The sequence below is a fragment of the Equus przewalskii genome, chromosome 17, assembly GCF_037783145.1.
Source record: "Equus przewalskii isolate Varuska chromosome 17, EquPr2, whole genome shotgun sequence".
NCBI classification, from domain to species: domain Eukaryota; kingdom Metazoa; phylum Chordata; class Mammalia; order Perissodactyla; family Equidae; genus Equus; species Equus przewalskii.
Genome location: NC_091847.1, coordinates 34,144,262 through 34,170,284, shown reverse-complemented (window position 1 = coordinate 34,170,284; position 26,023 = coordinate 34,144,262). Strand labels below are relative to the sequence as shown.

The following is a 26,023-nucleotide window of genomic DNA, read 5'->3' as shown; positions in this document are numbered from 1 at the left end:
TAGCATCTAATTCATATATTTTCTTTTATCCACAAAGCATAGGTTTTATGTTGATGAAAGTTTGTCTTATGTGCGTAAGTTAGAGACTAGTTATTAAGAGAGCAGTCATATCCTTATAATTCTGAGACTTTATAGAATAGAGAGAAATCCTAAAACTTGAATTGGTCCATGCTGCTTTTGAAGTGTCTTCAAAATTTTCTGTTTTTCAATTACCTTCATAGAATAATGATGAATTATTCTAAATGACTTAAACTGTCAAATGTATGCCCATTTCCGACTTTTAATTTCTTTGTATATTGCTTTGAAATTAATGATACTGATATTCACTGTCAGTGGCACTGTTACATAATTTAAATCTTTTTGTGATTTTTTTTTCTTTAGAAGTCAATGTGGACTGAACATAAATCACCTGATGGAAGGACTTACTACTACAATACTGAAACAAAACAGTCTACTTGGGAGAAACCAGATGATCTTAAAACACCTGCTGAGGTAAAAATTTGAGGGCTGGAAATTAGCGATTGTTCAGTAGACTGGGACATATTTTTTTTAGGATTTTATGGGTAATGGACTATCCAAAAAAATTGTACTGCTTATATCTCAGAAAAGGATGCTACAAAGGCATTCAGAGGAGAAAAGTGTTAATACAGTCACATGAATCAGCAAAAGACAGATAAAACTCATTCTTTTCTATTGACAGACTAATTTTATTTTACTGATTTTTGTCCCTGCTCAGGAACCCTGGCTGGGTGCCATCAATTTAAGAAGGGTGATTTAAAGAATAAATTGGAAGAAAAAAAGGACTATCTCTCTGCTTCCCCTTTATTTTGTAAATTCACATTTCAGATTGTTTCCTTCTTTATAGCAAACCTGGGTGATTTCAAATGTCTCCCACTAAGTTTCTAAACATTTCCAATGGGGTTGGGGTAATGGAGATGAATTTAAATTACATGTACAAATACTTCCTTCTCTTCGAGTGGGAAATTGTCTCTTTGGAAAATGCCCCACAAAAAGTATGTATGTTTAATTTTATGTTGCAAATTTTGCCATTCAAAATATCCAGATATACAGGACAGATTGAAGGAGTATACTGAGTAAGCAATATTGCTTGTGGTTTAATTAGGAAATCTGGAGTCCTAAGTAAGAGTTGATCTGGCATTTCAGACTATGCTTAAGATTTTTCTCAGTTGGCAGCATCTTTTTTCCTCCCCTGTTAATTAAGGAATTTGAGGAGGTAAAAGTATTTTCCAGGCCACCACACTAATATGCACAGCAGTACTTGGCAGGGGAGGTTTGTAGATATTATAATTTTGTGTCTATCCCAGTACCGACATAGTTATTTCAATTAAATATTTGCCCAAGACACTGTCTAGATTTGAATTTTCAATAGCATTCTCATACCACCCTAACTGATTTTATAGATTAGGTTTTAAATATATCATACTTATATTGTTTCTTACGTACGGTAATTCACATAGGTTTGTAATAAATTATTTATCAAGAAACTGAAATCTAAGCATGACTAAACCAGATTTTGCTTTTTCATAATTTTTGTTTTTCCTACTTACATTAGTATTTGAGAAGTCTTGTTTTTGAAATATAGATGCTGATTTTTTACTTGTGGTGGAGTATAAATGGCAAGAGCATGTAAGATTTGAAATTCAGAAAGACCTGGTTTTGAGTCTTGCCCCCTCCCCTTATTAGATAGTTACCTTAGACAAATTACTTTCTCTAAGTAACCATATGAATTTGGAACAATTGTACAAATGTTTCAATATTATATTACAGATTAAATAATATATTTAACATCACTTCGTATCTTATAATTGGTAGCTTATATTACCATCATCTCATAAGCTTTAGAACTGTATAGATTGATAATACCTAGTGAAAATGGTGATATGAATGATGAGTGATTCTAATTATATTACTCTTAACTGAAGGTTTTTATTTCCCTTTAGCAACTTTTGTCTAAATGCCCCTGGAAGGAGTACAAATCTGACTCTGGAAAACCTTATTATTATAATTCTCAAACAAAAGAATCTCGCTGGGCCAAACCTAAAGAACTTGAGGATCTTGAAGGTAAAACAGGAAAAAATAATTTTTAATGTTAATTTTTTACATATCTATGTCATTCACATTGAAAGAATTAATCCTTCATAAATAGGATTGTTCAAACAAACACCTTATTTTTAAAAATTAAATGATTAGAACGTTTTACATGGTGTAACAGTTTTCTTGTTGCTCTAGATCTCAGTTCTATAGATTTTAAATAGATTTTTATTTGATTTGATTCCACTGAAACTAGGATACCAGAATACCATTGTTGCTGGAAGTCTTATTACAAAATCAAACCTGCATGGTGAGCTGCTTTGATAATTCATTTTCTGTCATTATTTAACATTTTTAGAGTATGTCACTAATGTTCACTAACCATGATTGGATAAATCTGCAGTGAGAAATCTCTAATTCAATGAATTCCTTTCATTTAAGGGTTATATTATAAATGAGCTTATACCTTTTAAAGTTGTACTTTGATTTTTAAAAAAAAAAAAAAAAACAACATTTACCATTGGGAAATTGAACAAGGACGTCATGTACAATATTTCCAAATAGAGCTGTGAGTGTTGGTGCATACATGGAATATGTGACTTAATCCATTTAGCAGATAGCAGAGAACCTTGAATCCTTATTAGTTTAAATTTTGTCAATATATTGTCAGACTGTACATTGAATGCTGATTTTATTTTAGCACAACATTGCTAAATAGCAAATATTTGTTATGGGAGAATTGAAGTAAACAAAATATCATGCCTCGCTTACAAAGGGAAGATTTTTCAACATCTTCAGCTATTCAGAATACCCTGAAAACCTAGATATACTATTCAATATAAAACCCAGGACTTAAAATAGCAGTGATTATGAGTTAGAATTGAGAATTTAGTTCTTCTCTCGCTTCTAATAAAATCTGGTGTCATAAACTATATCAGGTTAGAAGCAACAGATTGTAGGAGAATGGGCCTAATAAAGTAGTCTTCAATGTGGAATAACAACTGACAGGAAAGAGAGAAAAAAAATTTCTTAAAAGCCCTGCAGTCTTAAATTTGTTTACCTTTTCCTTTGTCACCTCATTGGCTTATATCATCATTTTCTCCAAAAAATATGTTAATTTATCTTAGTAGTGATGACTCCTTTAAAACATAATATAAGGGTCAGCCATCCCAGACAGATTTTCACAAGTGATTTCCTTTAAAGGGGGATAAGCTTTTAAATTATTTTCATAGAGTTAAGTTTATATCATCACTTACATGGAGCACCTTATTCCCTAATAATGCTGAGTAAATGAAATATTTTTGTTGTCCCTAAGAAAAATTTCCTTTAACTAGAATGAAAACTGAAATAATGAGTCTAAATCATTAAAGCTCAATTTAAATTTCTATGCTAGCATTGGCTAATGATGATATTGTAGATAGGTAGATTCTCAGTTTAGTAAGAAATATCAAGCTCATTTCTGATATAACCCTACTACAAATAGTTGGTGTGCATAAGTATCTATCTGCCTCTCAATGCTAGTATATATGTGCTGGAATTTCATAACATGAGTTTGATTCTGTTTTGAATTTAGTATCTTAAAAAAAAGACAAATCGTTTTATCCCTGGAGAAAATACTATTTTATTCCAGAACTATGCAGATACTTTCAGGGAATTTTTGCAGTAGCCCAAGCAGCCTTTGGGAAAGTAGCAGTGTGGGGAGAAACTGTCCTAAAAATTGGTATTATTTAAATTTGTCTTCATTCTTTAATTGCTTCCCTGGAACTTTGGAGCAAGCATTTGCTCAGTAAAAGTGGAGGTTTTTTTTTTCTTTTTTAGGATGGTAAATTAAATCTTATTGTATGAAACTTTTCTTTATCTCCTTTAAAGTTTGTTTTCAGTGATTGTGTTTAAAAACTATATAGTATTGTAACTTTTCTTTTTTCTCTTTAATAGCAATGATCAAAGCTGAAGAAAGCAGGTAAGCAGTTTTAGACATCACTATATATTACAAATTTGTAAATGTTACTGTAACACCCTTGTTTTAACTCTGTATAAATAATATTTAATGTTAGACCTGATGGTTTGATGACCTTGGAGGATTTGGGGCAGGAAGGAGGATATTTACTCAAGATATACAAATAATGCTTTACTAGACAGTGATTATTTGAATTTGGACTGTATCCTTTAAGAATTAAGAGGACTTTGTTATAGAAAAGTCCAGAATTTGGTTTGAGTTAATTTGGGCATGGATGAAATATATATTTATATATATCTTCGTTTACTCAGATTTTCCTTTTAAAAGGTAAAATGGGTGCAATTTAAAGTTCTGACAGAAATTTATGATATAGGTCAAATTTTATGGCATAATACAATCTGATAGGACATTGTGTAAATGAAGACAATTATTGGACTTTTGGAAATGCAGAGTGTTGCATGAGTGCCTGTCATACATTATCACGAATGTTTGCTGAATTAAATCAAAGTAATCCACTTTCATTATGTAGTTTTACTCTTTTGAATGGCTTAGTAGTTTGGCAGCACTGCCTTTTTTGCCTTTTAACAGTTTCTCTTATTCATTTGGTTTTATGGTATTTAAAATCTAGCTTTGTTTGGCTTCCTGATTATTAGTAATGAAATGACCAGTTTTCTCTTTTTTAAATGTATAGTAAGCAAGAAGAGTGCACCACAACTTCAGCAGCCCCAGTTCCTACAACAGAAATTCCGACCACAATGAGCACCATGGCTGCTGCAGAAGCAGCAGCTGCTGTTGTTGCAGCAGCAGCCGCCGCCGCAGCAGCCGCCGCTGCAGCCAATGCCAGTGCTTCCACCTCTGCTTCTAATACTGTTGGTGGAACTGTTCCAGTTGTTCCTGAGCCTGAAGTTACTTCAATTGTTGCTACTGTTGTAGATAATGAAAATACAGTAACAATTTCAACTGAAGAACAAGCACAACTTACTAGTACCCCTGCTGTTCAGGATCCAAGTGTTGAAGTATCCAGCAATACGGGAGAAGAAACATCTAAGCAGGAAACTGTAGCTGAGTAAGTTTAGTATCTTGTCTGCTGCAAATCAGTACCAGATTTCATTAATACAAGAAAGTGCCAGTTTAGTCAGTGGCCGTTAAGTGTTTAAAAATTTTTTGAGGGGCCAGCCCCGTGGCCAAGTGGTTAAGTTCACGTGCTCCGCTGTGGCAGCCCAGGCTTTCACTGGTTTGGATCCTGGGCGCAGACATGACACCACTCATCAGGCCATGTTGAGGCGGCGTCCCACATGCCACAACTAGAAGGACCTGCAACTAAGATATACAACTATGTACCTGGGGGATTTGGGGAGATAAAGCAGAAAAAAAAAAAAAAGATCGGCAATAGTTGTTAGCTCAGGTGCCAATCTTTAAAAAAAAAAAAATTTTGAGAATCAAAACATAAACCTTTAGATATTGTATCATTTTTGAGACTGAATTTTGTGGGACCTTACTATCAAACTGTTGCAAAACTAATCCACAGAAATTTTACGAAGCAGAGTTCGGACTAGGATGAGGCACAAATTTAAGGGGATACTAAAAACCTTAGTAATCAAGATATATTATGATGCAATATTAAAATCAGTGCAAAAAGTCCATGATTGATAAAATAGCAAAATTTTAAGCAAAGACAGGATTAGTATTACTGATTTTCTGTCTTTTGCCTCAGTCTCAAATGTGGCTCAGCACAGCACTGCAAGGAAGTGCTGTAGTTTGATGTTGAACAAACAGATGGAAAAATCAAGTAGACAAAAATTAAGATAACACTTAGGGTGTAGGAAAACTGTTAGTGAGATTAAATTGGTACAACTTTTTAATAAGGCAAAATGGCTGCATCTGTCACTTTACAGTTAGCATGTACTTGTGTCTCTATGATCTAGTAATATTTCATGTGGCTATGCTTTATACAGCTATAAAAAGTAACCTCGAGCTGTATTTCTTAGACTTTAACAGTGTTAACCATGATGTCAAGATCCAGATACGATCACTCATACTTCCATCTTCTTACCCCTTTTTGTAAATATTCTTTTGCTTATTTTTCTTATGTATATTCCCAAAGGGGAAATAGCTTTAATTTTTTCTGGTGTTTAGAAGTTTAAAAAAGTTAGTATTTTACTTATATCCTTCTGCCTTTTTTCTATTTATTTAAAATTTGTGCAGACATATTTCAAAAATATAAGAGACATCTTCCACATCGATAGAGATACATCATCATTTTGAGTGATGGCCTATTAATTATTATTTACATATATATAAATTTAAGTGTTCTTTTACTGATAGACATTTAAGCTTTTGGAATAACATTGTTTTAATTACTGTAATACAGACCATTTACAACTGTTAATTTTTGACCAGGCTCTTTACAATATTTTTGACATTTTTAAATAAATTTCCCAAAATAAGGTTACTTCATTCAGAGGGTGTGAATATATTTTTATTTTTTTGTGAATATGTACTCCAGCATTCATAATGAGTACTCCAGAATTCTGCTTAGATTTGACTTAGTTTCTTTTGTTTTTGTTTTTTCTGCATTCTTTTCTTTTTATATAGGAAGAAATGTCAGTATTATACAAGTTTTTCATTTCATGAAGACCCACAAACATGTTCAGTTGATAAATCTTGGATATGTTGATTTTTTTTTGTTTGACATCACTGTTTGGCAAACTTTTTTGTAAACTGCCATGAGTAAATACTTTTGGTTTTATGGGTCATAAAGTCTGTTACAGTGACTTACTTCTGCTGTGTAGCACACAGTCAGCCATAAACAATCTGTAAACTCATGAGCATGGCCGTGTTCCAGTAAAGCTGTGTGTACAGAAACAGCAGGCTCAATTTGGACCATGGGTTATAGTTTGCCAACCTTGATTTAGATTGATCTCTACATCTTTTTTTTTTTTTTTTTTTTTTTGGTGAGGAAGATTGGCCTTGAGCTAACATCTCTTGCCAGTCTTCTTTTTGCTTGAGGAAGATTGTCGTCCAGCCAACATCTGTGCTAGTCCTCCTCCACTCTGTATGTTGGACACCACCGCAGTGTGGTTTGATTAGCCACATGTAGGTCCGCACCCAGGATCCAAACCTGCAAACCCCAGGCCACCAAAGCACAGTGCATGAACCCAACCACTATGCCACTGGGCTGGCCCCTCTACATCTTTTTTATATTTATGCACATTTACCCAAATCCTCGATCATTAAGGCACTAAAAGGAAGGCATTGAATAAGTTTTATAAGCCATTTAAAAGTGTTAAGTTGTGGACTAGTGGAACTAGTGTTTTAGTTTAGTGTTCTATGTTCAGGTAAGTGTGTAGGGTTCATATAGGAGACAGTTTATTCTAAAATTACCAAATTTTGGCTCAACATCAAACATTTAAATAATAAAGCATTTTTTTAAATGAAGCAAATGTTTACTTAAATTATAAAAAACATTTAAATTTCTTTCTAGTTTTACTCCCAAAAAAGAAGAGGAGGAAAGCCAACCAGCAAAGAAAACGTACACTTGGAATACAAAGGAGGAGGCAAAGCAAGCATTTAAAGAATTATTGAAAGAAAAGGTATTTATATTGCTGATTTTTATATAATATATAAGTAAATATATACTGTATATAAATATATAATTGTCTAGTAAATTAAGTTACTCTTTAATGCAATCAGTACCTTGAAGCCTTTATTGAAAATACTAATTTCATAAACTGAAAATGAACTAAATGTCTCTTTTTTTTTTTTGAAGAACACTTTCTAAGACTGACTTTGAACACAAAAAAACTGTTGGGTACAAGGTACTACATAGTACATTCCACCTAAGTATTTAAGATTTTTTGTTAATAAAAATTGTTTATCTTTTAATCAGTAGTCTTAAGAAAAAGTATTTGTGCTCTGTTTGAATTGAGTTTAAGTTTCCTTTTTAGTCTATAGGTATATTACCCAGATTTGCTTTGCTTCAATAAGAAATTATTTTTTTAGACCTTTTTTCAAACTCCTGCAAAGGGAAGTACTTGATGTTTGCAGTGAGTATTATACTGTGTTTCGTGTTGTATGACTTAACTATATTTTTGCGAAATTTTGATTTTTTTTATTAAATGATTTTCAGCGGGTACCATCCAACGCTTCATGGGAGCAAGCTATGAAAATGATCATTAATGATCCACGATACAGGTAATACTGTGATTTTTTTAATTTACTTTTCACTTTGAGCATAGCAAGCCTAGCAAATTCAAAACTGTTAAATAGTATAACTTTTCATTCCCATTGTCTTCTGTTATTTTGAATAATAATAGAGTTGTTTTATGTCTGTGAACCAAAAAAGCCAAAAAGTTTGTGATATAATTTGAGCGCCCTGCTACAGATGAAATTAGAATTATTTTTGAAGTAGAAATTATTTTCTGTAATCATTTATCTTTAATATCTGGCTGAAATTTTCTTAATTTGTGAATGAAGTCAATTGTATTGTTTTTCAAAGCACTAACATTTGATCATCCTGCCTTCATTTACTCTTGTATGGTATTTTTCTATTGTTTAGTGCTTTAGCAAAGTTGAGTGAAAAAAAGCAGGCCTTTAATGCTTATAAAGTCCAGACAGAGAAAGAAGAAAAAGAAGAAGCAAGATCAAAATACAAAGAGGCTAAGGAATCCTTTCAGCGTTTTCTTGAAAACCATGAGAAAATGACTTCCACAACCAGATACAAGTAAGATTTTTAGTGGTGCATGGTGTATATTTACCGCACTGTTACTGTGTCAGACTTTGCCAAGTGCAGTAACTAACCCAGAGTAGATGCTTATTAAATAAAACTAAATGGTTGTGACTGTAGCAGTTTCATAAGGTACAAGACAAATCAGTATTAAATGTGGAATTTAACTTATAGACTTATTGAGTTATTAATTAGGGACTAGAACAAAAAGGAGAGAGATTTAGTAGTCAAAGCTTGACTACTGTCTAGCTAATATAAGGATTGAAATTTTTGATATTTGTGGAATAGAAACAGGTATTTTCATTAAGTATAGCATTTTGAAAACTTGGCATTTATATAGCACTCTTCATTTTTAGAGTGCTTTATTATTTAAAATTGTGGGTAATTAGTATTAACATTTTTCCAATAAGCTATTAAGTTCATTTTCCCTGTGTGCTTTCTTGATTTTCCTCACTCTTCCAGAAGAGTCTTAGTGAAGGACTCTTCGTTATTTCTTTAAGTAGTCCTATTTTCAGTCTTACCCAAATTTCTGACAACTTTTTGAAGTCTATAATTTAGTTCATGGGCAGTTTCGTAATCTCTGTAGCTACCCTAGGAATAGAGATAGTCTTGACTGCAAAACATTGCTAAGTTGGAATTATCTCCTCTATCTCTTAAGGAGAAATGGAGGCCTAAGCTGTTGTTTTCTTTTTCTTAACTATGCAAAAAGTTTCCTTTATAATAGTTATGAACTTAAGAGTGGAAAAATTGTTCATTTGGTGGTTTTAAATTTAGTATAAAATTAAAATGGCTTCAAATTCACTTTTATTGTATAATATAGAGTAACATTTAATTTTTTTAACAAATAGAAAAGCAGAGCAAATGTTTGGAGAGATGGAAGTCTGGAATGCAATATCGGAACGTGATCGTCTTGAAATCTATGAAGATGTTTTATTCTTTCTTTCAAAAAAAGAAAAGGTATTATTCAGTCGTAGTTATTGGTATTTATAGATAAAACAAGACGTTTCTTCATTCTCATTAGGAGTTACCTTATAACATGTCCGTTTCTGTTGGTTAGTTTATCCAGTTTATGTGGCACAGATCTGGTTATTAGAAGTTAGGTTTAAAAGTGGTTAGCTCCTACAGTAAGTATTGATGTGGATATAATAGGTACAGATTTATCCAGCTGTTACTTGAATTATCATTAATTGGCTGTTTTATGCCCACTTTGAAAGATACTTTTTTAGCTAATTAGGTTTAAAAAGTACTCAGTAGTTTTGCTCATATGCATCTATTTATGATTCTTTTACAAAAAGGGCAGTAATGTGTAATTGTTTCCACTAGAATGTACTTGTAGCATAGTGTTTTAAAACACTTATTTTGCTCATGTCTATTTTATTATGCACTAAGTTGTATATTATCCAGTCTGCAAGAGATTTATAAAAACATATTAATAACAAGAATTTTAACATAGCTGCAAGTGGTTGACAACCTTAGCATTTACCCATTGTGTGATTTGTCTCCAGTAACCTTAGTTTTACACCGTGTCTATATAATGCATAGTTATAGGAAGAGAGATTATGGAGGTGGGGGCGTTGGGGAGGGGCTTGGTTTCCAGATTCCAGCTTTAGAGGAGAAGTGAAGAAATTAAAGGTAAGTACCAAACCAAGTAGTTAGGCAAGAGCACTGGAAAGGTAAATAGTGTTGATATTTAAAGTAAATAGGTAACATCTGAAATTTGGTCGTGAGTTAGAATGTAAAGAAACCATCACTAATTGCACTTCAATATTATATTCTCTTTGAACTTCAAAACATGTGTTCATACTTTTGATTTAGGAACAAGCAAAGCAGTTGCGAAAGAGAAATTGGGAAGCCTTAAAAAACATCCTTGACAACATGGCTAACGTAACATACTCTACTACTTGGTCTGAAGCCCAGCAGTATCTGATGGATAATCCAACTTTTGCAGAAGATGAGGAACTACAGAGTAAGAATAATGGCTAAATGGGAGAAACAATTTCTAAAAAGCTGTCCAGCAGCAAAGAATTCTCACTTTTTCTGTGAGATCACTAAGTGAATTTTACAAAATTGTTTGCCCCTTTCTGAAAAAATGTTTTTGTTTGTTTCCAAAAAGAATATTTCTTTTGAATTAAGTTTTCTGATTCAGGACATAATATTTTTCCAAAACTCTAAAGTTCGCCTTATCAGATAATCCTTGAAATATGTTTATCCTAGGTCAAACTTGAAATTGTCCTTTGCCATTTATAGGACTTGGTAAGAACCTAATTAAGTACCAGATTTTACTCACACTGTCTTCTTGAGGTAATGGCTTTAGATTTGCAAAAAGCAAAAAATATTTTAGCATTATCTTACATTAAGCTTCCCCAACTTTGGTCTTTTTCTAACCTACCTAGTTGTTTTTTAAATTATAGCTTTCTTGATTATCCCTCTGAATGCCGTGCTGCAGTAGATTTGGGATAGTGCCTAGAATTCTATACTTTGAAAATCTTGGGTAATTCAGATACTGCAGACAAATTTTGTCATAATTTTATTTTCATTAATTGTATCATGTGCATGGTCTTTGTTTTATCCTCTTATTCAGGGTATCTTATATTTAATGAGATCTTGTAATTTTCCTTAAATGTTTCTTATTTAGATGATTACAAGTCATATTTGAGTTTAAATACAAGTATTTTGGAGAGGTGAAGTTGAAATTTGTAGGGAGTTAATGTAAATAATTAAACTGCTTTCCTTACTGATATTTGACATTCTAATTTTCTTTGAAAAAAACTAGACATGGATAAAGAAGATGCATTAATTTGCTTTGAAGAACACATTCGGGCTTTAGAAAAGGAGGAAGAAGAAGAAAAACAGAAGAGTTTGCTGAGAGAAAGGAGACGACAGCGTAAAAATAGAGAATCTTTTCAGGTAATAAGAAAATATCTTTTTTACCTTAATTTTATATTATGGTTAATGAGCTTGAACAAGGATATAAACAATTTTGAGACACCTGATCCCAGATCATTCACTTCTGCTTTGTGGAGAATCTGTACACATTTGACTCAAGTTCTGCAATTAGCTATGAATCCACTCAAGGAGAGCAGCCATTTTAGGCTGGGGGAACATAGAAGGCTGTAGCAGATTTGGTATTTAAGGTGAGCACTGATAGATACGGTGTCACTTGGGAAAGAGGAATAGCATGAGGAAAGACTTAAACTATGTGTGATGAGTCATTAGTACTAGTTGATTTTTTAAGCTCTAGAGAACTGTAGGGAATGCTGTGGTATAGTTTGGGGATGGGCCATAATTCTTAAACATTATACACAAGCGTTGAAATTACCTATTTTCTGTATAGGCTAGTGGCTCATTTTCACCTCCAAGTATTACTTTTATTCTCTGAGTAATGGAGAATATCTTGGAGCAGTGAATTTTTGCATTTTATATTTCACCAGATTGCACATTTCCATAGTAATTATAATAATAGCAGTTAGTGTTAATTGATTGCTTTCCGCTATACATTTTAAATTTATAATCTCTCAATTTCTGTGACAGCCTTATAAGAGTAGGTACTATTTTTGTTATGTCCGTTTATGTAGATAAGGAAATGGGCTCTCTGAAGAGGTGAAGTGACTTGCCCAAATCACCTACTGAATAGTGGAGCCAGAATTTAAATCTATGCAGTCTTAATTACAGAGGCTCCACCATTAAAAACCGTATTAAGATAAATGCTAAGTTACAGTGGCTTAAATAAGAGTTTTATTTCTTGAAGTAGTAACAGCTGGTTGGTCCAAGGTAGAGCACATTGCCATCCCCTAAGGCACTGGTTCTCAAAACTTAGTGTGCATCAGAATCATTTAGAGAGCTTTTAAAAAACACTCTCTTGGGGCCAGCTGAGTGGCATAGTGGTTAAGTTTGCACCCTCTGCTTCAGTGGCCTGGGGTTCACAGGTTTGGATCCTGGGCATGGACCTAGCACCACTCATCAGGCCACACTGGCGGCATCTCACATAAAATGGAGGAGGATTGGCATAGATGTTAGCTCAGCAACAATCTTCTTCAAGCAAAAAGAGGAAGATTGGCAATGGATGTTAGCGCCGGGCCAATCTTCCTCACACACACAAAAAAACAAAACACTCTCCTTACCATGCCAAAGGTCCCTAACCATCTTAAATGCCATAGCCAATAGCGTTATTTCAGTCCTCATTGCATAAAAACTTAACATTTGCTACTCTTGATGGGTCCTTTATCTTAGTGGTTTCCCAAACGATCGTTCGGAGGATTGTTAAAACCACATATTGTTGAGCCTCACCCCTAGATTTGATTCAGTAGATCTGGGGTGAGTTCTGAAAATCTGCATTTCTAATAAGAATCAAATTCTGGGGTGGAGCCCAATAATCTGGTTTTTACCTGTCCTTCAAATGATTCTTTGAGGAACCACTGAGATAGAATAACATACCAAAAGTAGAAAAAATGTTAAGAATCTTGATGAGACTGAAAAAATATGGTTAGGTGTAGCATTTAAGGTGTTTAGTTACTTTTGGCATGGTAGGGAAAGCTAGGGTGACCAAATAGTTTAAAGGTAAATAGAAGGAGACAAAAAGAAAGAAGGAGATGAGGAAAAGAAATATTATTGAATTGGCTCTGAGGCAGTGAGTGGTATTCAACTATCAATTTTGTTTATTGTTGATGGTCATGATTTGCAAGGAAAGGTGCTACTGACATTTGGTTGAGGAGAGGCCAGAGGTGCTGCTAAAAAATCTTACAATGCACAGGACAACTCCCCCCCTGCCCCGCCCCCCACTCCCACGCCCCCAATGCACCCCCCACAAAAAAAAGAGTTAAGTGGTCCAAGATCATTAGTGCCACGGTTGGGAACCTCTCCTCTAAGGGAGGGAGAAATACCAAGCTCAGCAATCTTTGAAGCAGCTTCATTTCCATAATGTAAAAGACTAGGCTCCTCTCCCTTTCCCCAAGATAGGGTTAGTAAATAAGAGAGTAAGAACCGTGCAATTTTAGCATAATAGTTTTCAAACCTGAATTTCCATCAGAGTCATCTGGTGATCTTTAAAAAGTAAAATTACAAGGGGCTGGCCCCGTGGCCGAGTGGTTAAGTTCACGCGCTCCGCTGCAGGCAGCCCAGTGTTTCGTTGGTTCGAATCCTAGGCGCGGACATGGCACTGCTCGTCAGGCCACGCTGAGGCAGCATCCCACATGCCACAACTAGAAGGACCCACAACGAAGAATATACAACTATGTACTGGGGGACTTTGGGGAGAAAAAGGAAGAAATAAAAAAAATTAAAAAAATCTTTAAAAAAAAAGTAAAATTACAAATATCTGGATTTCAATCCTTTGTTTTTTTTTAATCTCAGGTGATTCTGATTTTTACTCAGGTTTGGGATTCACTATTGAAATTGATTCAATCTCAAAATTCTATGACTTTATCAGATCTTAGCAACCTGGAAGTGAAACACAAATGCTAGCAAAACAGATATGATAGAGTGGAGTAGATTCTAAGATTCTGGAGAGCATTATTGAAGATGGTTTCTAAGCTCTTTTAGGGACTGGAAAGAGGAAGAAAGTGAGGAACCTGGTGATCACAGAGCAGGGGTGGGTTAAGATAGGAATCCATGTATGTTGAAAGGTAGGGGCAGAAGGATAAATACTAAGTTTTAGAAAAGAATTTTGGAAATATAAGACTGTATGGACATGCTTATTATTTGAAGAGATGTGGAGTTACAGGTGTCTGGTGTTATTCAGGACAATACAATCCAATAAAAATTTGTATGCCACATACATGATTTTAATTTCTTACTAATTTTAGTAATTTTTTATTCACTCAATATATCTAAATATTATTTTTACATGCAGTGTTTTTAAAAATTAATATTTTTTTGTAATAAGTTTTTAAAATCTATTGTGTGTTATATACTGATGACAGCTTCATACTAGCCAGCCACATTGCATGTACTTAGAAGCTACATTTGACTAGTGGCTACCATATTGAATGGTGTAGGTATAGAAATTCTAAGAGCAGCATTTTGGGCCATAGTTCTTTAGGGATTTTTTTTGTAGCACTAAACTCCCTAAGAATTTGGGGAAGTAGGAAATGTGAAAATTGCTGAGTGTTTATGTCCCAATATGTTGCCCTAAAAGTCAAAGTAGTAAAAAGAGATTAAAAAAAGAGAAATTGGAATAAGCATATAAATATTTAGACTTAAGGTATAATAGTGATAGGAAAGAAAGGAAAGAAGTTTTGAAATCAGATATGGGGTTTAGTCCTAGTTTCCCCAGATTCCTATTACATCTCACTTTGGTAAAATTATATATTCTTTTAGAGGTCCACATTTGTTAAGAAAATTAAATAAAAAATAAAAACACCCAGAACACATATTTTACAGGAAACGTACACATTCTTTAGCCTCATCATTTGAGATAGATAATATCCAGTGTTTTAACTTTTACCTTTATATATTTTTTTTAAACTGGAAATGATGTTCCATCTTAAGGGACAGTAAACTGAAGCCTGGAAAGATTAATAAAGTTTTTCAAAGGTCCTTTTCTCTGAAGTACAAAATACTTTTTTGCCTAACAGCAGATTTTGCTTTCATCAAAGAGCAAATATTCTTTGCGCATAAACATATTGGAATAACATTGGTAGAAGAGTTTTAAATATTGCTATGTTTTTAACATGTGTTTTCATGTTAGACTAATATTTCTAATGTCCTTAAAAACTTTTAAGTTATAATGTAGTTTTCTTTTTTCCCCCAGATATTTTTAGATGAACTGCATGAACATGGACAACTGCATTCTATGTCGTCTTGGATGGAATTGTATCCAACAATTAGTTCTGACATTAGATTCACTAATATGCTTGGTCAGCCGGGTGAGATTCTTTTCTTTCCTAATTTAGTTATGATAGTAGTTGGAATGGGCCAGAGGGGAAGGTGGTTATGTTGGGGAATGGGGGGGTGCTTTATTTTGTTTTATAAACAAAAAGTAATTGCAGCTCTTTGGTTAGAGCTAGCTTTTGACTTCTTTAGTTTTTTCATTAGGATCAACTGCACTTGACCTTTTCAAGTTTTATGTTGAGGATCTTAAAGCACGTTACCATGATGAGAAGAAAATAATAAAAGACATTCTAAAGGTAAGTAGTATACTTACTGTTGTTAACTGTTAAATCTATAGTGTATTTTAGAAACTGATACTGTGCTCCTTTGATTTATGTTATTAATATTAACAAGAATTCTGTTTTTTAGGATAAAGGATTTGTAGTTGAAGTAAATACCACTTTTGAAGATTTTGTGGCAATAATTAGTTCAACTAAAAGATCAACCACATTAGATGCTGGAAATATTAAGTTGGCTTTCAATAGTGTAAGTTATCATCTTTAATTATAAACAACTAGTTTAATAGTACAGTTTTTAATATATTCAGCCAAAAGTACTTAAGTTGTAGGCTACTGAAATTCAGGAATATGAGTAGGATTTTACATACTAGTAGACAGTCTTTCCAGGTAAGATAAAATGTATTTAGATGATAGGCTGATGTTAAGCTTTTTTTGCTCAAATTAACTGGTGTTATAAATTGGCCCTTAATTTATAAATGATAGGAGAGTACTTAAGAATAATGAGTTGTTTCAGCTAACAGTATAATTGTTCTATTATAACTGATTAAATGTGATTTTCTAAAAGTTACTAGAAAAGGCAGAAGCCCGTGAACGTGAAAGAGAAAAAGAGGAGGCTCGGAAGATGAAGCGAAAAGAATCTGCATTTAAGAGTATGTTGAAACAAGCTACTCCTCCAATAGAATTGGATGCTGTGTGGGAAGATGTATGTATACTTGTAAAATTTTTCTAATGAACTGTTTCCTTTACAAGTGAAGATAAAAATATTTTTAATTCCTTTCCCATTTTAGAGCCACAAAAACAAGCTAAGGTTATTTGTAGAGTATATTACATATATTGAAAGGATATTACATATATTAAAAGTATAAAGTCAGCTGTGACTCTGCGTTTAGGAATATTTGTTAAAAATGGTTTGGACTTTAGAGAAAAGGAAACAAGAGACTTGAGAGGACGAGGCTGTCACAGTTTTCACTTGCTGTTATGATTTCTTTTAGTCATATTGGCACACTTCTCTTGGTATTCATGAATTTATTCCATATCTGAATTTTTCAGATCCGGGAGAGATTTGTAAAAGAGCCAGCGTTTGAGGACATAACTCTGGAGTCTGAAAGAAAACGAATATTTAAAGATTTTATGCATGTGCTTGAGGTAATTTTAGTATTCTCATAACTGGTAGAAATATAAAATATAAACAAAATTTGGAGAATTTAGAATGATCAAAGTATGTTTCTTAAATTACACTGCTTTTATACAAATGTAGTTACCTGGGATGGTTAGGGAATTAATTTTTCTATAGAAACTGCTCTTAAGTGAAACAAACTAAGCTTGTATGGGAACATAAAGATTTGTTTGTGGAGACTGTTCATAATTTGTTACATATTTTTACGGTGTTTTAGATATGCAGCAATTTAACAGCCACATGGACTAACTAGTAAACCTAAAGAAAACTTAAAATCCTGTAAAGTAGATAGAAAACAGGTTTTAAGCACATGTTTCAAATATTACACTACATTAGATGTATTGAAAGCTCAGGGGGGTTCTGAAAAATAATAGAGTAAGTAGTAAATTTTTGTTAAAACAAGTAATGATAAAATTACAAATTACTCCATTAGCTGAATAAGGGTATTTTGATAAAGATTTCAGGTAGACATTTGTTGTAAGTGGTGAATATGCTAAATTGACCAGTAATTATTGATTACTAATATTTGGGCCAGGCACTGTTCTAATTGTTTTACAAATATTACACATGTGAACTTAATCCTTACAACAACGCTGTGCAGTTACAGATGAGCAAACTGAGGCAAAGAGAAATAAAGTACTTTGCAAACCAAGGCTGTTTGACTCTAAGGTTCACGCTTTTAACAAGTATGCTGTACTTCCATTCCAGTTATAGATGAACTGATACGTTAAAACCAGCTAAAAGCTGGCACATACTTATACTTAATATAGTGTTGCATGGTCATTGGGCATAGCAGGTCACTTAATTGACCGTTGATGCTTTCATTGGATTTACTGTTCTTGATGAATATCATTGTTGACAGCAGTTTGCTCTGTTAATATATACCTACGTGTACCCTATTTCGTTTCCCAGCTGCCTCTGGATCTAGTCCTGTTGGCCTCTAAGATCTTTTCTACTCAAAGTGTGTTTTAGACCAGCAACATCTGCATTACCTGGGAACATGTTAGAAACGCAGAACCTCAGGCCCTGCCGACAAACGTCCTGCATCAGAATCATCATTTTAACAAGATTCTCGGGCAGTAGAGTGTGTATTTAATTTTGAGAAGCTCTGCTCTAGTTAGTGTTTAACATTTTCCCTCAATTCAAGAATCTCCAACAAGATTCTTTCACGATCTCTACTGGGGGTAAAGTGGTCAAGTTAGAAGTGGAGCTTAAGATGGTAGCATAGGGAAGGGCTGAACACATTAGAGTAGGTTTTGAATCCCAATAGTCTTGGGCCTTGAAATAGAAAAAGAGTTAGCATTTAGTGACATAAAGAATGAGAGTCCTTCTGAGCCAGATTTTCCATTTCCACTAAGTAAACTGAATCAGAATTTATTTTCAGAACCGTAGCTGTGTTAGGGCTAAGGAGCTTTCTGCATCATTTACCTTTTTCTACCAGCCTGATAATTGTTTTAATGAAAGAGTTAAAATGCACAGAGACAGCTTTTCCTCTTTGATTTCATGTGAGGTTAGAGGTAGATTGCCTTCCAGTGTCTTAAGTTTGATTAGGAAGAGAATTAAAAAAAAAAAAAAAGGAGTAGATTTTGCATTTATTCTGAGACTAGCCTCGTTTATCTTAGTTCAAGGATGGCTCTAAGGTAGCTCTTTATCTTCTTACTGGGCCTAGTTCACTGGCCAAAGCCAGATTCATCGGAAAAACTGTGTCTGAATGTAATTGTATTTCACTGTTTTTGAAAGCAGTGTGACTGTTGTGCAGATTATACCTTTCTGGAGAGTTATCAGTATCCCTACTAGCACACATCATTATCATTTCTATAAAAAGTACTTTTTTATTAATACATTTTTACATTGTTGAGAGTCTAAATGAGGAGATACAGGATGGTTAAGAAGGAACAGAAGAAAACATTTTAAGAGATGTTAATTCTTTGCACAGTTTCAAGGGAGTACATCCTAAATATGCAAAATGAATGGAATTTTACTTTAAGAAATTATTTGTATAGCTTTTAAAAATTATGATCTGCTGTTTAAAGTAAATGCGAACTTTTGAAATTTTTTCCTTTGCCCTTGTAGCACGAATGTCAACATCATCATTCAAAGAACAAGAAACATTCTAAAAAATCTAAAAAACATCACAGGAAACGTTCCCGCTCTCGATCGGTAAGGAAGTTTATTGGATGGCATCATAGGTGTATTGAGGTGTAACATATGTTTGTTAGCATCATTGTGAATGAAATTATTTCTGTTGTTTTAGGGGTCAGATTCAGATGATGACGACAGCCATTCAAAGAAAAAAAGGCAGCGATCAGAGTCCCGATCTGCTTCAGAACATTCTTCTAGTGCTGAGTCTGGTAAGCCTATCTTTTAACTTGATTAAAATCATTGACACTTGGATATCCTCACATTCTGACGCTTTGTTTCTTTTCATGCTACATAGAGAGAAGCTATAAGAAGTCAAAAAAACATAAGAAGAAAAGCAAGAAGAGGAGACATAAATCTGTAAGCAAGCTTATACTTTTTACCCTGTTTTTAGGCTTCTGCCCTCAACTTCCTCAGTGGCAGTAGAAGCTTTTCCTATCTAGTCCTGTGTAGTCCAGCACAGTTCAGATGGGCACCTAAACTCAGGAGTTTTATAGTTGTTCTTCACCTTAATCTTCCATTGAAATCTTTTGGTGAAGTTTAAAAAAAAAAAAAAAAGATTTCCTTTTTTTTTTTTTTTTTTTAAAGTAATCTTATATAACTGTTTTTGAGAACTAAAAGTTTAAATGTTTAAACAACTCCCTCCTCCACTCTTAGTTCTTAATCTTAGGTACACATCAAGATAACACCTAAGGAGATTTTTCAAAATGTAAGGGCCTGGGTGTCACCACAAACATGTTGAATGAGACTTTTTCATGCTACTCACTTGGATTTGTGCATATCTAATAAAGGACTTTATTTAGGCACAGGCATTACATTTTAGGTAATTCCTGCTTCTTGGTAGCAATTTTGAGGAAAGAATTTTATTATACAGCTGTCAACGTAATATGTGATTAAGCTGATCTCAGCATCCTATTATACATATCCACATAAATCAGTATCTTACTTGGTTGGTGGAAAATGTAGTATCTATCTATATTTACATAATAGATATAATCCAATCTTAAGTGTACCTTTGTCCCTAATTTAATGAAGCTCTTTTAGTGGCATGTTACCCTATTAGAATGTCATCTTTCCTGTAGGAAAGACCATCTCCCTCCCATGAATCTTGGAAATGTTAAGAATCCTTGATGTTAACAATTCACATTTCACCACTCTGAGATCACATACCCTGTTTTATGTGAATGGTCTTAAATATTAGTTATATAGGATTTTTAAAAGTAGAATGGTGTCTTCATCAAAATCCTAACATTTTTTATTTATACAGGACTCTCCGGAGTCAGATGCTGAACGGGAGAAGGATAAAAAAGAAAAAGACCGGGAAAGTGAAAAAGACAGAACTAGACAAAGATCAGAATCAAAACACAAATCACCTAAGAAAAAGACTGGAAAGGATTCTGTAAGTATTTAGAATTCTGTCATACCTGTATTTTCAAAATACAAGAATAGATACTGTGGTTAAACTATGATGGTGTTTAAAGAATAGACCTTTTTCAGGTCTGCTGCCATTGAAGAACACAGTGAAAATTCAGTTAACTACCTTTCACACAAAATAGTTTTTTAACTTATGTGGTCATGAATGACCCGATTTGAGTGTCCTAAATTTTATATTCCTTAAAAAAATAACAGCATTCCGTAACTATTGTTTTAACCCACTAAGAAAAGATATGGTCTTCTGCTTTGTACATTCTCACTAAGAAGTGCCACTAGACATTTTCTACCTAATTTTTTAAGGAATATAACATTTAGGAGACTCAAATCAGGAATTCTCCCTCTAGATGTCCACAGTTGTCATGGTTACTAAATCCAGTTTCAAAAGGAAGCATTCCAGGGCCTGCCCGGTGGTGTAGTGGTTAAGTTCACGCACTCTGCTTCAGCGGCCCAGGGTTCCTGGGTTTGGATCCCAGGCGTGGACCTATACACTGCTCATCAAACCATGCTGTGGCAGCATCCTACGTAGAAAAAAATAGAGGAAGATTGGCATAGATGTTAGCTCAGGGATACTCTTCCTCAAGCAAAAAGAAGATTGGCAAGATTGGCATGGATCTTAGCTCCAGAACAGTCTTCCTCACCAAAAAAAAAGTAGCATTAGAAATGAGCATTGAGGGGAAGAAGTGAGGACAAATAGGTAGATACTACAAGCCAAAGTTAATATTTTAATATCAAATTACATAATTAGTTCTTAGATTCCCATATACGTGTGTGTGTGTGTGTGTGTGTGTGTGTGTGTGTGTGTGTGTATATTTATGAATGACAGAACACAATAACCCTAGCTGCCTTAGCCTTGCCATTCCTTCCACAAATGCTGTGGGCTTAGCAAGGGTAATGCCTCTGAATCACCAGTGGAGAGTTTAAACTGTGTAGATAAGCCCTGATGCTCCATTTGGATATTCTGATTCAGTTGGTATAGCTTTTTTTTAAAACTGCACTGGTGAGTCTGATGCACATCCATGGTGAAGAATGAATATTTTCTCTATACTTATTAGCAGCTTAGCAGTTTCTTCCTTACAGTAGGTTAAATGAAATCTCTGAAGGGAGGGAGGTTAGGTGAGCTATCCATTTTTCAAAGGTTGTTTCTCATAGATAATGCAGTATTACTTTTATTTTTCGAGGGTTTTTTTTTTCAGCATAAGTCTTGTCCTTTTCATAAACCTTAAATGTTTGTTTATCTGGGCACAACAGTATGCTTAAAGCATAATGCTTTTCTGTAATACGAAACACTTAAGAGGACAACCTAGAATCTGTGCAAAATCAGCAAGGAGATAGTGCCTGGGAAATGAATACCCAGCTTCCATTAAATGGAAACAAGAGGTTTTATATTCAGTTGTGTAAGAGGAAGGAAAAGAAACTGGAATGAACCGTTCTCCCTGATTTACATATTAATGTAAAGTGAAAGTAGCACCATGTAAAAACCTCCTTCTGAGTTAAGTGTCTCCCCTAATATAACCAAGGAGTCCTTAGTTAGCAACACATTGATAGGCTTTTGGGAAAGAGGTCAGTCTTTAAACCCTGTGATGTGCTTGTTTCTGTGGATGAGAATCAATATAGATTTTGGATCATTTTTCAAAGGTTCATTACTATGTAACCTTTTGACATCAAATATAATTGTATTCAATGTCTTTTCAGGGTAATTGGGATACTTCTGGCAGTGAACTGAGTGAAGGAGAATTGGAAAAGCGCAGAAGGACCCTTTTGGAGCAACTGGATGATGATCAATAAATTATACCAAATATATGTTTACAGTATGATTTAAAGTCTAATTCAGACCAGGGACTCTATTTTAAGTTCAATTGAAATAACACTGGGTTTTAATTATATCACAGAAAAAAAAAAGTGCATTTAAGTATTGTTATTGTGGACTTTATAAAAGCAAAGGAAATTGAAAATAACTTTTGATTCTGTATCAAGAATCATATTTTCATACGGTCATAACTGTCTTTCTGTGACCCTTTCAGAGGGCACTGCAGGATGGATTAAAGGTGGCAATTTACTGATAACTGCAGATGTCTCTACTTTGTTCTAAAGTCTAAGTCATGAGATGATTTGATTTACTTTATAGAAGTTGGATTTTGAAGATATAATGAAAATTTTTTTGATACCTAGTAGTACAAAACAAAGCACCAGCAACTGATAAAACTGGTTTTTTGTGCACTACCCAACTGGTTAAAGCCGATATGATCTTTTATGGTGAACTCAGAAATAGGTGTTCTTAATGGAAACCTGGTAGACCCTTAACTATAGTGGTGTTAATAAGCACTACTATAATAAAGCCACCATTATTTTTTATGAAACATCCGATTACATTTTAAAAAGGCTATTGTGAGGGCATTATTTTGAGGTGATGTTTAAAAAGTTAACATCAAATCAAATTGTAAATTAGTTTAAATATATTGCCTTAAGGACCTACTAAAGAATGTGCCACCAAACGTTAAGTGATAGTTGCAATATCCTTGTCTAAAACAAAAATCAATGTTGACTTTAAACATTTTCTTTAACAGTTGTCTTTTTTTAAAAAAAAATTCGATCTTTCTCTTGCTTTTTTTTTCATTGAGGAAGTCTTTTACCTTCCCTACTCACTGAGAAGTATTGACTTCGTGGTACACATTCTAAAGCATTTCTGATTTGAATATTTTTGTACATTTTTATCAATTATTAAACCTTCTCTTCTAGCGTGTACTAGTATTTATTTCTACTTAAACTGCTCAGCTCTAAAAAAAATTGTACAACCACTTAAAGATACTAAGTCCCTGGAATTTTGCTTCATCTTACCCACATAGCTAGGTTATTTTCCTTTTTGAATATTTAAGAATATTATGAATCAGTGCATTTGAGGCCCCTATATTCGTTTTTGATCTATGAATTTCCTACAGAATTCTTTAGAGAGGCAATGATTTGAAGCTAGAATACTCCTGATATGCTAACTTTTGAAAGTTGGTAACGTAATTTATACTATTTTTTCTTCAATGCAGGAGATTTTTTAAAGTAAATTTTAGCATATAGTCTTTGGTATTATGCATTTTTTTTTATTTTGGACACTTTGAGCGATCTCATTTCAAGTTGGGATTTAGAAGAACAGAAAGTTCATTTTATTTTTCCTTCCCTATCCTGATTAATTTGAAAGTGGGACTGACCAGGACGACTCTTTCTCATCCCTGCTCCCTGTATTTCAATTAAATGTAGCAGCCACTGTTGCAAGTCTCAAAATGGGACTGGGGGGTGGATTGTTTCTGAACTTCTCTCTGCCAGCTCATTTTTCTGCTGTGAAATAGGACAGGACTTTGTAGAAGGTGAGAATCACTATCTTTAGAAAATATGAAGTAATCAAGTTGCTTGCTGGAGGTTAGTCTCCTATTGTACATTAGAACCAAAACATAGAACAACTTTGGCAACGTGGAGTTGCCTAGACTTAATTTCAGAGGTCCCATTGTAATGATCGTTAATATTGCTAATCATGTCAAACACTTGACACAGAAGTCAGTGGTACAATCTTTATGCATATGATACTGGCAGAAATAGTAGTGATGTTTTCACGAGAGAATTTAGAAGCTGTAAAACTTTGTTTTAATTACTTCCATGAATGATAATTTTTTAAGTACAACTTTAAAGTTTTGATTTTTCTATTTAAATAAAAAGCTATTGATGTGTTTTAGAATGTCCTCAAAATAGATTTCTGTATTTCTTATAGAGATACTGGCTTCTCACAACTTGATATCCTTACAAGACAATACAAATTCAAGTTTCCCTGTATTTGACCTATGAAAATTATTAGACCTAGAAACCAGTGAACAATTTGCAACTCACAATACAGCATTCTTGTTATAAAAGATGTAATTGAAGCGACTGTAATCCTTGTCTACCTTTGATAATCCCATCAAATGAGATTTAGTTGTCAGAAAGATACTGTACAGTCTGAAGGTACAGGTGATAGGGAAATTTTGTGAAAGCAGGAGTTGTACGTGAATACTTTTACCCTATTAGATTAGGTTTCTAAATCATCAGTCTGGTAAAAGCTGAAATGTTTTAGAATATTAGGTCTATTAGAGTTGAGCAGACAAGAGTTTGAACAGAGCTTAAACAAATGTATTTAAACAGGAAAGCATGTTTATTTTCAGATAAGGAGAATTTATACTTTTCAATTAAGCCTTAGACTCTTGGATAAATGTTGAGAGTTTACCTTCCCTCATCATTAATATTGAGTTATTGGATTAAATTCACTAATAAATTTAATATACTTAGTAGTCAAAATAAGAAGCTCAAATATTTGATGTTGTTTTCTCCCGATCCATAATTCCTATGTGGGAAAATTGGATTTGTATAAACAATCAAGTAAGAAGAATACAAAAGTACTTTTTATGTCTCCTGGTAAATTTGAAAATGATCAAAGTACCACAACTATTTCATCTTTAGACTTTTACTAATTGGGCGTTTTATACAACTATAAAATGAAAAGGATTGGCCTCGAGTAAGGCAGTCTTAATTCACAGTAGTAAAATGAGGAAACTGTAAAACCCCTGAAAATCTGTGCATATTTTTCTGGAAAGAAGGTCCATAGCTTTCATTCAGTTACCAAAGGGCCTGCATCCTGTGTTAAGAAGCATTTGCCTAGATGATCCTGGTTTTCTTACAGTGTTAATGGTCAACTGAGTGACTTTGGCAGCCACTTTTATTTTTGCATCCAAAAAGGGGTAGGCCCTTTACATAAAGATTTTTTTTAAAGCTTAGATGCTATTTAAGAGAGGGAACAGTTTCTAACTTAATAGTACCCAAGGAAGAGTGGTGAGTCTTTTTATTTTTTTTAAGCTTCTAGGATATTTAAGTAGATTATGTAATTTAAATGTACACTACAAAACTAAAGAACTATAAACATTTCTAAAAGCAAAATGAGGCAAAGCACGTTAACTGCTTATATCTTACATCTGAGATTTTTTCTTTTCCCTTGGGGATGTATCTCTCTAAATACCAGGTAGAATTTTAATTCTTCTTTTACATTCTCTAGGTAAAACTGCACTCATTTTACATAAAGGAAAAGCAAAATGATATGAGTAATTTTAATGGAACTGTGTTCTGATAGGCTTATAATAATAGGCTTATAATCTCATTCTACGGTTCTGGTACTGGGATGTACCAGTCCCACAATTCTTACTTTCCTTATCAATTCTTACCTTGCTCTTATGTTTCTCAGTTGTTTTTTTTTTTTTTTCACTTAAATGGTGGTCAAGTTTCTGGGGGGCAGGAATTTGTGTTTCATTAACTGGTATATCCTGTGGGCAGTGCCTGGCATGTAGTAGGTATTTATTGAATGTAAAATATTACGTGACAGATGTACTCATCCACCATCCATAGTACCCATCATCTATATTAAAGGG

General features: G+C 33.7%; 1 protein-coding gene across 12 annotated transcripts in view; it reads left to right on the top strand.

Annotated features, from left to right (window-relative positions):
• PRPF40A (pre-mRNA processing factor 40 homolog A) overlaps window positions 1-23,331 on the top strand; it is a 54,533-nt gene extending 31,202 nt beyond the window's left edge. For 6 of the 12 annotated variants that reach the window (XM_070579807.1, XM_070579808.1, XM_070579806.1 and 3 more), the window contains 21 exons: window positions 382-492; window positions 1,962-2,082; window positions 2,309-2,362; window positions 3,988-4,012; window positions 4,701-5,075; window positions 7,494-7,602; window positions 8,139-8,203; window positions 8,568-8,732; window positions 9,584-9,692; window positions 10,551-10,701; window positions 11,509-11,642; window positions 15,484-15,598; window positions 15,756-15,859; window positions 15,972-16,088; window positions 16,407-16,544; window positions 16,892-16,987; window positions 19,092-19,178; window positions 19,273-19,369; window positions 19,456-19,517; window positions 20,425-20,556; window positions 22,284-23,331. In XM_070579807.1, coding sequence (XP_070435908.1) covers window positions 382-492; window positions 1,962-2,082; window positions 2,309-2,362; window positions 3,988-4,012; window positions 4,701-5,075; window positions 7,494-7,602; window positions 8,139-8,203; window positions 8,568-8,732; window positions 9,584-9,692; window positions 10,551-10,701; window positions 11,509-11,642; window positions 15,484-15,598; window positions 15,756-15,859; window positions 15,972-16,088; window positions 16,407-16,544; window positions 16,892-16,987; window positions 19,092-19,178; window positions 19,273-19,369; window positions 19,456-19,517; window positions 20,425-20,556; window positions 22,284-22,376 — 2,460 coding nt within the window. In that variant the 3' untranslated portion in view covers window positions 22,377-23,331. The remainder of the gene's footprint in view (window positions 1-381; window positions 493-1,961; window positions 2,083-2,308; window positions 2,363-3,987; window positions 4,013-4,700; window positions 5,076-7,493; window positions 7,603-8,138; window positions 8,204-8,567; window positions 8,733-9,583; window positions 9,693-10,550; window positions 10,702-11,508; window positions 11,643-15,483; window positions 15,599-15,755; window positions 15,860-15,971; window positions 16,089-16,406; window positions 16,545-16,891; window positions 16,988-19,091; window positions 19,179-19,272; window positions 19,370-19,455; window positions 19,518-20,424; window positions 20,557-22,283) is intronic. The other 6 variants (XM_008529592.2, XM_008529596.2, XM_008529595.2 and 3 more) reach the window with 3 other exon arrangements.
• The last annotated feature ends 2,692 nt before the right edge of the window (window positions 23,332-26,023 follow it).